The sequence below is a fragment of the Ornithodoros turicata genome, chromosome 2, assembly GCF_037126465.1.
Source record: "Ornithodoros turicata isolate Travis chromosome 2, ASM3712646v1, whole genome shotgun sequence".
NCBI classification, from domain to species: domain Eukaryota; kingdom Metazoa; phylum Arthropoda; class Arachnida; order Ixodida; family Argasidae; genus Ornithodoros; species Ornithodoros turicata.
The window spans coordinates 5,061,721-5,079,667 of record NC_088202.1 but is presented as its reverse complement, the minus strand read 5'-3'; the positions used below and the strand labels follow the sequence as shown (position 1 = coordinate 5,079,667).

Sequence of the window (17,947 nt, the reverse complement as noted above, 5' to 3'; positions counted from 1 at the left end):
CATACCAGTATGCACCTGCCAATGAAAACTTAGGACCTTATTGCGATTTGTTGGCCCGCTACAGCATGGTAAAACACGGGAAATGCATGTGTGTCAATGGGCCCCTTTTTCTTTCTCAGGCCTCTTTTCTCATTTTGGGATTTTTCGACTTATCTCCGTATTGCATACAGAGGTTCAATTATTTTAAATGATTTATTTCAGTGCGAGGAGTAGACACATCCATGAAGCATAATCGTCAAAACTATACGCACTATGGTTTGCTATCGCCGCGTCATCGGACTTTAGGTTACCGGCCAGTCTCAAGGTCGAGGCTCAAAGTTATGGCGACCACACGTGCCCTTACCAGGTCCCCCAAGGTCGCCATTTTCCCATGTATTTGTTCCTATCCCGATGCGTGTAATGCCGGAGGCCGCCCTTAGATACCCCATTGTTACCAGACGTTGGCTTGCGTTTGATTGTAGCGCACTAAAGATCCAGTTGAAGCACAATCCAAGCCAGGCCAAGTCACCGAAGGAAAAATGGACGACTGCGTCTGCGGCGCCACTGGCGGCGCCTGGTACGACAGGTACGCTATGTGATGCACGCAGCCGTGCACTAGATCCTTCCGATCGCTCAACACGTTTAAAACCGCGACCAAAAAGTGAAACACGACACAGAAAGTTGTTATACGCATTTTATTTGGACATATAAAGACTATATTCATTCGCAGAAAGAACAAAAATATTTTGCCGCTAAACTTAGCGCGCTGAAGTGATCCGGAACGGCAACAGTGGGGTATCTACTGGCGGCCTTCTTCGTTGCACGCTTTTCCGAGGTGAGTTTGGGGGACCTGGCCCTTACCGAGCGCCAATGTTGCGCCATCTCTTACGCGAGAGCAGAGGCTTCAAGGTCATAGCTCTACCGGAAGAAGCAGACGACAGCGGCTCACACATCCCGAGCCGAGCGCTACCGATGCGCCATCTATTAGGCAAGAGCAGAGGCCGCATCTCTCCGCCTCCCGAGTCCTCCTATTGGCGCGCAATTTGGGGGCGGAGCCTCCCTCGCTGTTGGTCAGCAAAGTCAAGGATAGTCCAGTTGTGCACTCTGTCTCAAAACACAAGTACATACTCTCAGCTTGCTGTGAGTCACTTTCTCACATAAATGTATCGGCATATAATGCAGAAAACAAAAAATTATATTCCAAAAGCCAGGAGAGCTCATGACTAAGAAATGAGAGCAAATCTAAACAGTGGCTTAACACAACAATAAGCAGCAATTTACTACAGACTTTGCGTTTTCCATACGGGAGATATCATCAGTGTGAAACAGAACTAGTGGCGGATACATTTAGCAGATTATTTAAGCTCATCAGTGAACACCTCTGGGAGAGGGCCGTGGTTTGCGTTGCATGATCAGGGGTTGCCTCGGTTGTGCCACGATTCGAGCAATTTTCTAGGACCCGGGAAAGAATGTGCCATTGCCCAACAATGTTGGACAACGGTAAATTCTTTCGATTTTGTCAACGCAGTGACCCTGACGAGAGGACAAAGATGGTGTCCTAGAAAACCGCTCGAATCGTGGCACATCCGAGGCAACCCATCATCACACAACGCAAACCGCGGCCCTCTTCCCGAGGTGTTCGATGACCAGCCTAAATAATCAGCTGATTGTGTTCGCCTCTCATTCTGTTTCGCACTGATGATGTCTCCCGTATGGGCAACAGAACGACTGAAGTAAATTGTTACTTATTGTTGTGGTAAGGCAGTGCTTAGATATTCTCGTTTTTTAGTCATACAATACAGATGCAATCATGCCCAATCTCCCGTTACAGTCACCCTGCTCCGATAAGCGCCCGAATCACAGTGAACACCGCAATCAGTATCAGGTCTGACCAATGTGATTTCGAGGTGTGCCAGGATGTTGACATGCTGTCACTTGTCGTCAGCACGTGTGAAAACAGACTTAAAAAAGAAGACAATCTTCGGCAATCCTCAGGACGACCTTTCAGAATGTTTTTCACATGCGTTATTAAAACATTGTTTTTATCCATCATGGTGGCCACCCTCAAAATTGTACTCCCCAAGAATGAAGCAGCAGCTGCAGTACACACGGTGCTTAGCTGCAGTCTGTAGAGCATGTTGAGATTAGAAAAAGGCAGCTGTATACAGAGTAGAACTGTGTACGCACTGGCTTCTGTCAACCAGCCATCACAGTGTAAGAGGGGAACAGGGGGACTAGGCTGCACAGAAAGTTAAACTGAAGAATTTACAGTGATTGCAACTTGCAACCAATCTTCTGTGCTGTTCGATAAGCCCCTGACTGGCGGCAAACATCGCAGTCAGTACTAGGTCTGGCCCATCTTACTTCGATGGATGGCAGGATGTTGACATACTGTTGCTCATCCAGTTTTTCTGGGACGGCAACCTGTAACATGTATGACACCATTGTCAAAACGTGTTGAATTCAGTAGCATTATTGTCATCCTTATACACAAATAGCTTTCAATAAATGAAGCTGTGGATCGGCTTGTGTTCATGCTCGATCTTTTAGTATAAATCCAGTTTGTTGCACTATTTGCTCCATATTTGCACTGGTTCCTAGAAATGCTAAATATTTTCAAATAATTTCATAATGAACTTCCTATATAGGCGTTGGGGTAACGTGGGTACCTCCACGTGAAATGATCCGGGGTTCCTGCTGGACCATAAGCAATGTTTAGGGGGAAAAAATGGGTGTTCCTTAACCAGCACAGTGACACATTGCAGAAAATTTTAGTCGAAATCCGTGGCGTTCGGGTGACAGACTGTTCTGAAGTTCGCCTTTCCTGTTAAACCACCATCGGCTTGACAGTCAGCTGAGACGCTTCCGGACAACCTAGAAACACGCTATTTGTGTCTCGTGGCAGAAGAAATAGTTTAGATCTTGGTCAAAATTCCAGTCCACTGTCTTTAATGGATGCAAAAATGCAGAATCCATAGTAACCATAATATTTTCTTAGTTTTGCAGTTTTTTTACACATAACTGAGTCCTCCAATTCAAACAAGAATTTTTCATGAACAAGCCGATACAGAATATTCCAGAAAGAACAATTTTGAGGTCTGCATGTCCAACAGTTATTCCAGAAAAATAGGCAAAATCAGCGTTTTTTTAAAGAAATAGTTCATATTGAGACAAACATTATGCAATGAAGAGGTTGAATTAGACTAGTGATAATGGAAGTCTTATGAAACTAGCATTGCTTAGTAACATACAAAGAAATCTTCTAGGGTATTTTTTCATACACTCCAGAATTTTTTTGTGCGTGTGAGCCACTTGTCAACGATTCCAGGATTCCATGTGCTCCAGTATGTGTTGTGCTTCCTCCTTCTCTCTCCCCCTCACACTTTTTCATTCTAAATATGACTGACTGTATAAAAAATAGCGTAAATACAGGCTCTTGCATTGCAGTATCAGTCCCTTGCATGAAAGGGCAAAGCATTCAGTCTCACAAGCAGACAAAACAAACAAAACAGTGGAAGATGTGTGCGACACTACCTAATATTACTAAGCACCAATGTATTTCTGTCCCATTAAAATTTTGACAGTCTCTTTTAAAGTCACGTTTTTCCTTATTCAGTCCTTTCGTATCGTATTTCACTGGTCAATTGAAAAAAACTGTTCCGCATTCATGGGATAGAGATTTTTTCAGTACACCGTTATGGGCAGACGATAGGGAAACATTTCATGACGTTCGAAAAGATGTCTGTGCAGTTGTCACTTTGCAATGGCTCTCAGGTTGAAACCTTCTCTCTTTGGGAAACGGCTATGGCGCGGCTGTAACGCTCTCAGAGCCTATTTTTTCCAGCTGTATCACTTATGGCGGAATTATATTATCTTCTGCGTTGAGCAACGTTACACATTCTGCTAAGCAGCTCACTCTCGCGCGCATTGTATGCATCTTAGTCTGCTTAGAAAACAGCCCGCTTTGCCCTTTCGTGCACGCTGCAACAAAACAAAGTGACGAGTGGTTGCTCCGCATTGAACCCTGGAAATGTCGATTAACCACCCACATGTTTTTCTTCGGTATATGAAAACATATCAGGGTACTTTTATATGTTAGTAAGGAATGCCAGTTCCATAAGACGACACCATTTTTGCTCGTCTAATCCTACCTCTTCATTGCACAATGTCTGTCTCACTATGCAATATTTAACAAAAAATAAAAAAAATTGCTTTGCCTATTTTACTGTGAAATAACTCTTTGACTTTCAGCCCAAAACATTGTTCTTTCTGAAACATTCTGTATGGGAAAGAAATCTCGTGAAAATTGGAGCGCCTACTTCTGTGTAAAAAAATACTGAAAGTAAGAAAATGTTATGGTTATTATGGATAATCATTATGCATATGGTTCCAGTTTTGCATCCCTTTAGGCAAGTGGACCGGAATTTCAACCAAGCTCTAAAATATTATTTCTTCTGCCAGGAGACAGAAATTGTCTGTTTGTAGGACGTCCCTATGCCCTGCAGCTGACCGTCAAGCAGAAAGTGGTTTTAGCAGGAAAGGCACACTTCAGGGCCGCTTAGAACCCGAAGTCACAAATTTCGACTGAAATATCCTACAATATGTCGTTGTTCTGGTTAAGGAACACCCACATTTATTTTCCCAAACATTGCTGATGGTCAATAGGGACCTTGGAAGGTCTCACGCCAGTTCACACATGACCTGTTACTATACTAGAGACCTGGAAGTCCACAATGCTTCCAGCATCAGCGTAGCGGGACGAAGGGTTACGGGAGAGGGTAGCACGTGCTTAGCAACAGCCTGTGTATAGCAGTCTGTAGGAGACGAAAGACGGTGGCAAGGATTATCTTGGCATTCCCTCTCCCCCATAAAGCTATGGTATGCTATGGTAGCTAGCGTAGCTAACACCGGAGAGACCCAGCTCTCCCATAAGCGATTGCTGGTGGTCCGATCACTTCATACTGTCAAGGTTCTCAAGAATTTTATTGAGGAGCGCGTGCTGTCTGCTCATTATGCCACCCAGTCGGTGCAGTTGAACGTGACATTGCGCGTATCTACAACAGCAACCAAATGAAGTCAAAGCAAACGAGCTATTTCCAATAATACACTGGTATTTACACCCTCTTTTGTAGCGTCCGTCATTAGCGTCGGTTGCAAGATAACGTGCAGCGCACGATTTCTGTTGGATAGCACTGACGTACGATAGCCCTCCTGTAGCGATACCCCTTGCAAAATGATGAAATTAGCGATGACCACCCATATCGTTATGTGTGGGTTTCACTGTACAATGCACTGCCAACACATAAAGTTCTCACTGAGAGCTGATACGCACAAGAGTAACCGTATGGTGCATCACCTACTTTGTGGGACGTCGCAGATCACTTAGCTTCTCACGAAGGAATTTCTTCACATTCGTCTTTACCAGCGGGTGAGCTTCCTCAGGTGCAAGTCGTTTCACTGCTGTCAGCAAGTGGAAGTATGCACCTGTAACAGTTTTGTATATGGGTGTACACATAGGGTTCGTCACTTTTGGTTTAAACCCATTTTTTCACGATAATACCCCCTCCCAGAACAGGTGACAACCTATTTGTCTTCCGTTTATAATCCCCTCCTGCAGGAGTCAAAGACGAGCTTTTGTAGAGCTCTGGCTACTGTTTGAATACCCCGGCCATTCACTGCCCCAGTTCCGAGCAGAAATATAAAGATTCTTGTTTCTCATCCCAGTGTCGCGGTAGTGGCTTGTTTCATATGCTGTTCATTTCACCCGAAAGTTCCCCTATGACGCATGAAGCTGAGATCGTAGCGCCCCATCCCCCCCCCCCCAATTCTTGTGTGTAAATAGCAAACGATCTGTCCCTCCCAAATTTCAAAAATCACAAAACCAGAGAGCGAAAGAGCCCTAAGTATACATATAGCTGTACACATGTTAACAGAGTTATGTAATACCCTTATGAGAGAAGAAACTGAATTGCATCTTCAGCGAATGGCATTTAATGAAAGTGGTGTCGGGGCTGTGAATGATTGAGAACCATGTTCCCATTCCGCTCTTGCACCAACTGTACACCCTCGACAGCAGACGCACCAAGAAACGACATTAAGCACGAGAAAGAAAAGCAATGCAAATGAAAATAAACTGTCAGATAGTTTCTGTAGTGTTTCTTTATTTATGGAAGTAAATAAGGAATATTTCATGAAGTTTCCAATAGCTACACTTGTTCCCATTCTTGTTGGGGTTAAGACATATTTTTCCCCATATCTGCACTCGCGACCCAATTTTCTGAGATTCGGACATAATGCGATTTCTCTGTGAATCCTGAGAGGTCTTTCGTCGTCATATACCTTCACAGTAGTGTCATGAAAGGGATGAATGATGTAATCCATATCTTAATCACATCATCCGTAAGCACCCAAGAAAAGCACCACCTGACTGTCCTGTCAGTTGGTCACAGCCTAAGTAATACTGTAGTAGAGCTGTTTTTGAAATGTATCACAATTCATATGTTTATCCCCGCAATCACTGTTGCGGCTTGATTCACGCGATTTTCTTTTGAAACTCCAAAGAGTGTAAAAGCATGTGATAGAACACCCTCAATCTTGCACACATTTATTTTTAAGAAATCACCAAACTTTTTACCTCACAAATTTCAAAGAACAATATGACCACAAAACAAAGTGCCCTTGCATAATCAGTATTATCAGCTGCTCCCCGATGCAATAGTCAGTTAGCAGGACGCTAGCATTTACAAGATAGCGGCAAGCATGGCAACCACATTAGCAAATCTTTCTCTTTCTGCCCTATTGAGGAGGAGGGAAACATGCAAGGAGGCACCGTTATAGCTAAAACCGATACCTGGGGCCGTAGGTGGTAGAGGTAGTGGTTGAGTGATGGTGGCCTCTTGCGGACTGCTCTTGACAGAGGCTAAAAGAGAAGCAGGAAATTCTCACGTCTGTATAGTACAAGGCACTCCACACCTATATGACATTTGCAGCCATGGGTAACAGTAGCTTGTGAACTTTGGATCATTTCGCTATTCATTTACTAATTCTAAGTGTCCACACCCGAAATCATGAGGGAGATTAAATGTTTATTGCTATACGTACAAATTATTTCCCTTCTCTGGTAATGAGATATGGGCATTTTCATTTCAATGAAGGCAGGACCTTACCTTTTCGGTCTTCAGTTTCAGTACTTATTTGTTTTAACAATGTTCATGCCCCACCTGAAGGATTAACATTGGTGTTGCGAGCACTTTCCAAAACGGTGTGGTTTGAGAGATATATATTACGAGCATAGGTAGTTCCGAACACAAGTATCGTTAACATACATTTTCCTGCTACTCTGAAAGCTCTACTATGGCTGTACGGCTCAAGCACACGCACAGGCTGTAAGTCTGTACAGTTCTTGTCCCCACGTTATAGCACATTTTCATTTTAAAAAATGCGGAACGTTGCCCATGAAATTTCTGTTTTTTTTTTCTCTTCCTGTTTGTGCAGGTCATCATGACAGCACAGTAATACACACAAAACGACACGTTAACACTTCTACTAGTAGACAGCACATGCTCCTCTGAGTTATCATGCTTGGAAAAATTTGTCAAAGGGCATATACCACGAAAAGGCATATGCAAAAAGGCTAGATGGCTTTAGCTTAATTTCAATAGAAAACTTACATCTGGTTAACCAGTCTCGTGATGCAGACATACAAACGTAAACAATAAGAGCTAACGTGGCATTTCAGTTCGGCAAACATGGCACACTAGGAAAGATACTAACTGCCGTAAATCAACTTGGGAGTAGTTATGGGGGCTAAACTTTACGGCAAAATCAAGCAACATAATTCAACATGAATCAGAATTTTTCATTTAAAAGATTCCCTTTTCTGTGTATGCCCTTTATGAACATTGCCAAAATTCCCCATACACATGTCAACTCCTACGCAAATTCCTAGAGAACAGTGCCAGAGAGGGGCTTGTGCCGTGTACAATTAAAAAGAGGAGGCAGTAAGGTTTTCGTTTCGAACGTATTCACTGTCATGACAAAGACTGTGTGATACTGAACGGGAAACAGTTTCCATGTTTTTCATAAAGTGTTCTGCTGGTGAGACGCAACGCATAGACAGGTTTATAGCCTATGGCAGGGAAATTACACAGTGGGAAAATTCTGGAAGGAGCAGTCTAAGACCAAGGGAAAAAAAGTCTTTGATCATGGTGGAATGTCGCGTCACTAAATAGAGTTTTCACGCAATAAATATGAACATAGCAGAAAAATGCAGCGGGCTAGTTCCATCTCAAATCGAACAATCCGGTAGACTTGATGTCTTGAATGAACGTGAAAAAAATATGTTGAAGCCGTCGGTGAGCTTGGAGAAATAAACGCTTTCCGAATTCTCTGCGCTGCGCGGTTTGGGAAATAGGAGAGGAGGAAAAAACTGCCCCTCATAGGACGATGTCATCGCGGGCAGGTTTGAGCGTCCTCTACAAGGCTATTTCTTGTCGCATTGTAGTAATTTCAGGCCACTTAGGACACAATAGGATACTGCGTTGGCAATGATGTGTCGGTTTCTGTGTGTGTCTGCAAAAAATATCAGTTGACTCAAACCGCCGAAAAGCACCATTTTCACTGCAAATTTACGGACGATGTAAAAAACGGATAAGACTGAGCTTTATGCCGTTTAATTTGTCATTGATGGGGCTATCGAATGATGTAAAATTTGAATCCGAATGATGTAGTAATCGGTAGGCACACTGTGAATTTTTTGCCAGCCCAATACGCGGAGCGCATTCAAGCGGTGGCACAGTGTCCCACTTGTTGCAAAATCGAATTTTCCAAAGGGTGTTTCAACTTCTGTCTTCACATAAAAACTAATTGCTATCGTTTGAAACCGTTCTGAGCGTTGGTGTTCATAACAGTGTTGTAATCGCAGAATGTAAATTGTGGAGCAACGAGATGTGCTCACATTTTTTGCGGGATGACACACATACGAGGGGCGTTCAAGTCAAACCGGGACTTTTCATTTTTCGCAAAAGTAAAATGAACTTACAGGCGAGAAATTAGTTTTATTTTTCAACGTAATCTCCAGCTGCACTAATGCACTTGTCCCAGCATCTCACGAGAGATTGGATGCCAGCAGCGTAGAAATCCTTACCGGCGTGTAGCAGCCATGATCGGACCGCATTCTTGACCTCGTCGTCGCAGCTGAAGTGGCGGTCCCCAAGGAACGCCTTCAGTGGCCCGAAGAGATGAAAATCGCTGGGAGCGAGGTCTGGACTGTAAGGGGGATGTGGCAGCAACTCCCAGCCAAGCTCCTGTAAGGTGCGTGTCCTGAGATGCGCAGTATGCGGGCGGGCATTGTCCTGTAGGAGGAGGACCCCTTTGGTGATGAGGCCCGGCCGCTTTTGCTTCAGCGCATAATGCACATCCCTGAGAACCTGGTAGTAATATGCACTATTGATCGCACTATATGCACTATTGATATCCAGACATGCTATCCGTCGGCCTTGAGGATCAGGCGCTCCACAAGTTGGATGTTCTCAGGAACTCTGGCACTGGGCTCTGAGCCGCCCTGGCCGGGATCGCCCAACACTGATGTACCGTACCCAGCACTGATGTCTCGGAACCATTTGCGCCACTCAAACGCTTTGCTGCGGCTAAGTGTAGCGTGGCCATACTGAGCCCGAAGTTTTCTGTGAATTTCAGGTGACTTTACGCCTTCATTCACGAGAAACTTCATGACAATTCGCTGTTGAATGTGCGCACTCACCTTGTTGTCGGCTATCTTGTCCAGGACGTGTCTTCTGTTTTACACAAACTTTGGACCACCCGTGGTGAACGCGGAGGCCTGCCGGGTGTGAAAATGACGAGAACGAAGTAGCGCGAGCCATTTGTACACTCAGGAGACGGAAAGTCCCGGTTTGACTTGAACACCCCTCGTACATTGAAAGTGCTGGGGACCCGTGAAGAACAGAATGCTTTAGAATACTTTTGAGTCTTTATAAGAGGTATATTTGTCCACGGTGATCATATCGAAGCATATTTACACACCCCGAATAAAAACAACTTGACAGCGAAGAAGACAAAGTAACGTAAGTTATGCAGAGCATTCCGGGTGGATGAGAATGCTTGTGTCATGAACTGCTTTAGGCTGTTGTTGGATCCACTTGCGTTAATGTTACTTTTGATGGCAGGTTCTTTTTCATATTTTTTTGCTAGGCTCTTCTCACGTTACATGCTAACTCGCTGCAATCCTGGTAGTTACCCCTGAATGTTCCTGGCAAGGCAACACGGAAAGTAGCCTCCAATTTATGGCCTGTCTTTCTGCCCATTTCTTCACGTATTTCGGAGTGTTTCCGCTGTGCATATGCCCCCACCGACTTCCTTCTTTACTTAAGCGGTGTGACATTAATGACTTCAAGTGATATAAGTAGTATACATATACTCATTGATTTCTTCGATCACGTCAGGCTGGTGCACAAACGGCTCACCGTGTGAGCTTCCTTCAAATGTGGTTGACATTGCTGCGTGCTGTGATTCAGCCACCTTTGCTGCATGAGGCAGTTGTCAGCGCAATACATACGGTCAGCGCTGTACAACGAAGTGGCAATTGAGGTAGGTGTGATGCCAGGACGACACACTACAGTAATGGAGATGTCTTCACACACTCTGTATAAGGGCACCCCGTGCACTTCTGTAGCCGGGGATGATGCGAAACTTTGCGCAAGGTGTCTTCCGGGAGTTAAACCGATTACGACCTTCCCAAGGTCGCAGCATGTCGAACCTAGAGTCACTAGTCGAACCGAAGAACATATTAGAAAGCGGCGCCAGCCGAGCTGTTTTGGCAAGGTTCATAAAAGGCACCATGAATTACACTTGACTGTGTGGGTAAGACACGACACAACAACACTTTCGATTTCCGTCGTCATTTCGTGCGATTTCCGCCGTCCGAGGTCATGGGGCCGCAGGAAAGATAATGTTTTAGAGAATACTGGAAGTCACTGTGTCTCTCCTGACATAATGTGTACAGCAAATAGGCTTGTTTAGAGTAACCCTGAACAGATATACACCTCTTACAAAGATGTAAAAGCATTATGTTCTTCACAGGCTCCAGCACTTGCAATGCATATGCGACATCCACGCAAAAAAAAGAAAAAAGCGAGCACATCTGGTTGCTCCAGAATCTAGAATCAGCGATTACGATACTATTATGAACATAAACGCTCAGAACGGCTTCAAACGATAGTAATTACTTTTCATGTGAAGACAGAAGTCTCGTTGGAAAATTTGATTCTGCAAGACGCGGCACACGGTGCCACCAATTGAATGCACTCCTCGTATAGGGCCGCCAAAAAAATCACAGTGCGCCTACCGATCAAGTCCGAATTCTGATTTTTCTTCAGTGTGTAGTCTAAGGGACTACCTACGACATATAAAAGTTTCGAAGCATGTTTTTGGTGGGGGTTTCAGATACAGACTTCCGAAATTCGTCATTTTTCGGAGGTATGATGCTACTTAAAGAAGCATCACTTACGTTCCTGGCAGAGTAAAGTAACAAATTATATATGATTCGATAGCCTCATGAATGTAAATTAAACGGCATAAAGCTCAATCTTATCCGTTTTGTACATTGTCCGTAAAGCAGCAGTGAATATGGTGCTTTTCGGCACTTTGAGTCAACTTTAATATTTGTTTTTTTTTGCAGACAAATAAAAACTGACACAGCACTGCCAACTCAAATTCATATTGTGCCCTAAGTGGTCTAAAGCCAGATCAAGAAATTACTACAATGCGACAAGAAATAGCCTTGTAGAGGACGCTCAAACCTGCGCACGACGACATCGTCCTATGAGAGGCAGTTTTTTCCCTACTCTCCCATTTCCCAAACCGCGCAGCGCAGATAATTCGTAAAGCGTTTATTTCTCCTAGCTCACCGACGGCTTCAACATGTTTTCAACGCGCTGCATGTTTTTTATTCGTTCACTCGAGACATCAAGCGTACCGGATTGTTCGATTTGTGATGGAACTAGCCAGAGGTCGAGTGCTTCTCACGAGCACAGAGAGCTCACTGCTGCTCTTGTGGAAGACACGTGAGACATGACGGATGAGCGTGTGAATAGAACTGGTGTTCCTACTACCTACGCTCATAATCTTGCATCTCTTGAACCACACAGTTTTGGAAAGTCTCACCAACAGAATGTTCATGCCAAAGGTGTTGATATCATACAAAAAATAACTGAAACCCCAAACCCTGACTTAAATGAAATTGCCCACACAGAATTTATGATTGCTTTTGTTGATTCTCTCTATTAGTTAGTAACATTTTTGCGACGGTCCAACGGTGACGGAGGTCAATGCACCTGGTTACAGTAGTAGGGGAGGACTTTGCGGACTTGACGGTGATAAGGAAAAAAGAAAGAAAAAGAACCATAATGATGCAGTAATTCTATGGCGATGGTCATGGTTTTCAATGGGAGCCCGAAATATCACAGAATAATAATCAGCATCCGAAGAATCAGTCGGCTACTGTGAAACTGAACTGCATGGGATACACGTCTCAAAGGCATGAAATATACCTCCAGGGTGTAACAGTATTCCCTCCTCCGCAGGCTTATGGGGGCCACCGCATTCTGGGGTATAGTAAGCAAAGTACTATTAACACGAAGTACAAAACAACTGTAACAGAAAGCTTGAAATGTGTGTTTTTTTAATGGAAGTGTAAAAACTGATACTGTACTAGAGGGACAGACACAAGATGCAACAATACACTGCAGCATTTTCTCTATAAGCTTCTCACTGTTCATAAAAATGAAATGGGTTAAATGGATCCTTTGAGCAAAGGTTAAGTCGTTTCCCAAAGTGTGCACTTCTGCGAGTGAAAACAATGCAATGCAAACAGAATGAAAAAAAAAAAAAGGAACTTACCCGTGGCTTGCAATGATGCATCGTCGTCAAGGTTATCACTCTGTTTCCCGGTCTGTTCTAGAAATGCAATACATAGCTTTAACTAAAGGACGTGTTATGCCAGCCATACCAGTAAGTCCCATTCACGCGAATGCATTTGTACAGTCTGCAGTAACTCACATTCTGATACTATGCAGGGCGCAGAAAAGGACAACACACACACAACCACCTTATTTGTATGTCGCATTCGTGTCCCCTCCCATGCCATAAATACTGCCAGAAATAACCAATTCATTCATACCAATGTTTGTTTGTAACTGACTTTGCTATTTTCTGTGCAAGATCAGGCTACAATGTGTCTATTATCTGTTGAGGTTGCCTAGTCTACCTTGGTGGACAATGCTTCCAACCTCCAAAGTGTACCATAGTGCAATGCTTCTGTGCATAGCCACTGCTGTCAAAGTGCACAATGTGGTAGAGACCTGCGTTTGGAGCCAAAAACTTGCTGCCCATAGCACCTGGGGCCTTAATTGCTTGCACACATGTACCATCTAACAAGGCTCAACAAAGGCTAAAGTGCTCAACAAAGAAAAAATTACCATGAACAGGGGCAGATAGAGGTAGCACATCTCCCTTGCACATTACTGTTTTTGCGGACCCCACTGCTACACGTGACGACGAGTATGAAGTCACATGCACAGCACCTATAGCAAGAATGTCTGCAGACTCAGAACTGTACGAATCGTGAGCTCTGTTTTGATGGGAAGCATACCATGGACAGGGGTGGACACATGTAGGTTGTCCTGTCACAAGATACTGACTCCGTGGGCTCCGTTGCTACATGAGGAAGAACAAAGCAAGGAATACGAGGGGGGGATATACGTTTATTTCGGAAAGGTCAGCCTGACCGGAGGTCGGCTTGCTATTCCTAAATCAAAATATATCACAAAGATGAAGTAAAAACAAATATAAGATGATGAGGGTGGCGTGATGTGTAGATGACATGAAAGGTCAACTCATAATTTGTTCATGAGGTCTGTCGTGTGGAGAAAGTCGAGGAAAGCTCGAGTGACGCACCACTGACGGGAGTGTCGGACAGGGCCAAGTAATACAGGAAGGTCCATGTGTGTGTGTCCCAGAGCAGTCAGGCGTCCTTTGAGGGTGTCGCGTGCAGTGTCCTAATGTCTGCAGTGCAGTAGTAGATGCGCTGTGTCTGCTTCCACCCTGCACGTTGCGCATGCTGAGGAGTTCAGTTGGCCCATCTTGTATAGCAGTGACGGTGTTCGGGCTACGTTTAACCGTAAACGGTGTACGATAGTTTCTTCCCTTCGGGTGAGCCACAGAGTGGTCGATGGAGTGTAGGAAAGTGTTTCAGGCACAGCATTTTCTATGAAGTGTAGTGTATTGCGGGCGCAGAGCCGCCTCACCTGAATTCTGCTGGCGGACGACGACATCGGTACTGATGCAATTACCTCACCTTCCTCATGAGCGCGGCGCGCAGCGTCATCAGCATATGCGTTCCCGTGCAGGCCAATATGGCCTGGCACCCACTGGAACCAGACACTGTGGCCTGAGGCGAGTAACTCATTGTAACGCTTTGCGATCCTTGTGCAGATGTCGTTAATCGTATTTGCACAGTATGAGGCTATCATCTGTAATGCTGACCTGCTGTCAGTGAGAATGGTCCAATTGTCCGCTGATGAACGCGATATGTATGACAATGCTGCGTAGATGGCGTAGAGCTCTGCCTCTGTGGAAGATGTTTCATGAGGAAGCTTAAGTCCTTGCTGGATGTTACAACTCGCCACGTAGAATGCGGCCGTTGAACTGCCTGGTACCACAGATCCGTCAGTGTACACTTCCCTTCGTTGGTGGTGCGCAGTAGCTAAATGTTCCAGCGCAAGTTGGCGCGCGGTGATAGGGGGCACGTTACTCTTCTTTGCTAGGCCAGGGATGTCCGTGTGGACTGTAGGGGTACAAAGGGTCCGCATAGGTGGAGCATATGAGAAATGTGCAGTGGACGATGGTACGCAGCTCTTTAGACGGGAGACTGCAGCTCCGAACGTAGACGAGGGGCAGTTCGACTCGATAGACTAGAGGTAATGTGATTGGTGTCGGGTGAGAAATCGCGTGTAGGTACGGAGTGTCTCTCTGTCTCGCAGGACATGCGCCGGTGGTTCCTTCGCCTCAGCTAAGACGGAGTATGTCTCAGTGGTCCTAGGAACTCCTAGGCATACTGGGAGACTACGTGCTTGGATCCGTAGGAGTTCCATCTCTCCGTTTCTACTGAGGCCGTGTAGGGCCGGCAAGCTGTACCTTAGGGTTCCTATTATGAGGGAGCAGTGTAGCTGGCGCAGGTCAGCACACGTCAACCTCCAAGATGCTCCAGCGACGCGTCGTAGCACGTTGGTATAGTTGTTGGTTTTGGTGAAAATTGACTTGAGGTGTTTCGACCATGTCAACCCTCTGTCTATGATGATGCCCAAGTATTTATAATGCGTACAAACTTACGGTAGACCCCCAACATGTAAAGGGTACTTGCTGAAAGAGCGGTGCGTAAAAGCCATGGCTACCGTTTTGCTTGGTGAGATCGAGAGCCCGCGGTCGGCGAGGTAGGATACGATAGTGTCTAGACTCTAGAGCGGTCTGGAGACGTTGTTGGATCGTATCGCGGCGGAAAGCTGAGGTCCAGATGCATACGTCGTCTGCATACATTGTTATGTGGATGTGTTCACGTAACTGTAAGGGGAGTGAAGCCATAATGATGTTGAAGAGCAGTGGACTGAGTACGCTTCCTTGTGGAACGCCACGGTGAACGGGATATGTGGTCGTATCTAAGTCGTAGTAGTATCTAGGTCGTAATTGCGCACAAATAGGAACCGATCAGAGAGGAAATCTTGGATCCATGATAGCGGCCGGCCCCCTATCCCAGCCTCTTGGAGTGTGGCGACGATGACGCTGTGGAGCACGCTGTCGTACGCTTTCATCACGTCGAGGAAAACACCAGCTGTTAGCTGTCCTTCAGTCCGAGCTTGCTGGACGCTGGAGACAATGTCTATGACATTATCTATCGCCGATCTTCCTTGGCGAAATCCTGCCATGACTTCTGGGAAATGGGCCCTGGTTTCAAAATACCAGTTTAAGCGTGAGTGGATCATGCGCTCCATGATTTTGCCTATGCAGCTGGTAAGGGCTATTGGGCGAAACGAGTCGAGGTTGTGCGGCGACTTTCCTGGTTTTAAGATGGGAATTACCATGGCGGGTTTCCATGGACTCGGAACAGTTTTCGTGCACCAAGATTGGTTGATTATATTGAGGAGTGTTTGTCGTCCACTCATTGGAAGGTTTTGAATGGCTTTATATGTGACCTGATCTGCCCCCGGGGAAGTGTGCATTCCGGAGTGTTGTACTGCAGAGTCAAGCTCTTTGATCGAGAAGGGAACGTGTACAGACAGAAGGAATACGAATGGTCTCATGCAACAAATGAACAGGCAACCCCCAATCGAACAAACCAGAACATGCAAAGGCCATCGCTCAGTGCTGCTTTCAGTGGTGAGTTCACGCCGAATCAGGCAGTCTTTTTGTGAAGGGTGTGTATCGAAAATACGTAGATTCGACAGTGCGCATCCCATATATTCCTACTTGTGACGTCGCTCATATTACTCACCAACGTTCTTCATGACGACTCAAACCAGCACATAAAAAAATTTGCTTCAGAGATGGTCGAAGTTACATTGCGAACGACGTTGTGTTACGAACCTAACTTCGTCCATGTCAGGAGCAATTTTTTTTTTATGTGCTGGTTTGAGTCGTCATGAAGAACGTTGGTGTGTAATATGAGCGACGTGACGAGTGGGAATATATGGGATGCGCGCTGTCGAATCTACGCATTTTCGATAGACACCCTTCACAAAAAGACTGTTGGGTGCGTTGCCCCAAGTCACATAACAGTGTACTCGCTATAAGAAGAAAGGGCATTTCGAGACGAACACAATGATGTATATTACTTTTGAGTATCGCAATTGGGAGACAACGAGGGACTTTCTCAAAACGTACCATATTTTAAAATTGAGGCAACTTTACGTTTTTTTCTCCTCAAAGGCAAACCATAGAATCTTCGAAACTTGCAATGCTATCCACCCCTAACAATATGTAAAAAAATCACCTGAACATGTCAAATGGTTATGAAGATACGTAGCGTCAAACTTCGTAGGAAGCGCAACGGTCGAAATGCACGCATCTGAATGATAATTAATTAAAAAATAACCACCAATTATTTTTACCTACTTTCAGTGCCAATATGCCTCCTAGGGTCAAGGCTTTAATATATGTAAAAGAAAGAAAAATATTGGAGAGGTCGACCAGACCGTCCTGCCTGATTCGGCGTGAAATCACCCTACTGTGAATAGTGAACACCAACGGGAGAAGCTTACTCCCCTTAGAGAAGCTTATAGCTGAACACAATCTAAAGGTACAAAACAAAAATGCTGCCTAGGGGTACATCTAGAAACAGTACTGTTCCCAACAGGCGTTCACGAGAGACACACGGTCCATGTCTAGTTTAGCGGCGCCACTCGATTTCAAACTTCTAATTTACATACCTGGATGGAATTTTGCATGGTGCATCGTAATCCAGAATAATCAAGCGGCGGTCGGTTCCACAAATTCCTTCAGAGATCAGTTTCCCCTGGAAAGTTTCGGCAGCGGCGACCATGTCATCTCCATACGCCCATTGTTTACCTATGACAGCTTACGCACACCTCGCACTCTTCCCAGCATGCCTTTCGCCCGTTCGTTGCTAAGACGCACAGCAACTCCGCTATCAGACGACAGTCTGCCTCCTCCTCACGCAATTGCTTCTGCCAGCACAGTCTCGAACAACTGCGGGAGGGGGGGGGGGCAGCAAAAAATAAAAAAACATACATATACACGCTTGTGAAACACAGTCACGCTAACGAAAGCAGACGAGCGCACTGAAAAGAAAAAAGCGGGAAGAACCGGTTCGCGCCGGACGGCGTTGAGTGACTATATCATACATTCCGAAACGGAGAACACCTGCGCCACGCAGGAAAAT

At 45.2% G+C, this 17,947-nt stretch overlaps 1 protein-coding gene across 2 annotated transcripts; it reads right to left on the bottom strand.

Moving 5' to 3' along the window:
- Nucleotides 1-1,687: 1,687 nt before the first annotated feature.
- LOC135385157 (uncharacterized) lies at nucleotides 1,688-17,877 on the bottom strand. 2 transcript variants are annotated; one of them, XM_064614334.1, is made up of 6 exons: nucleotides 17,475-17,877; nucleotides 12,895-12,951; nucleotides 12,546-12,599; nucleotides 6,830-6,898; nucleotides 5,340-5,463; nucleotides 1,688-2,403 (listed from the first exon to the last, which is right to left on the bottom strand). In XM_064614334.1, exons 1-6 carry the CDS (start codon nucleotides 17,497-17,499, stop codon nucleotides 2,340-2,342), a joined length of 393 nt encoding a protein of 130 aa, XP_064470404.1. In that variant the 5' UTR covers nucleotides 17,500-17,877; the 3' UTR covers nucleotides 1,688-2,339. The 2 variants fall into 2 exon arrangements, with proteins under 2 accessions (XP_064470404.1, XP_064470405.1); XM_064614335.1 differs by lacking the exon at nucleotides 12,546-12,599.
- Between the last annotated feature and the right edge of the window lie 70 nt (nucleotides 17,878-17,947).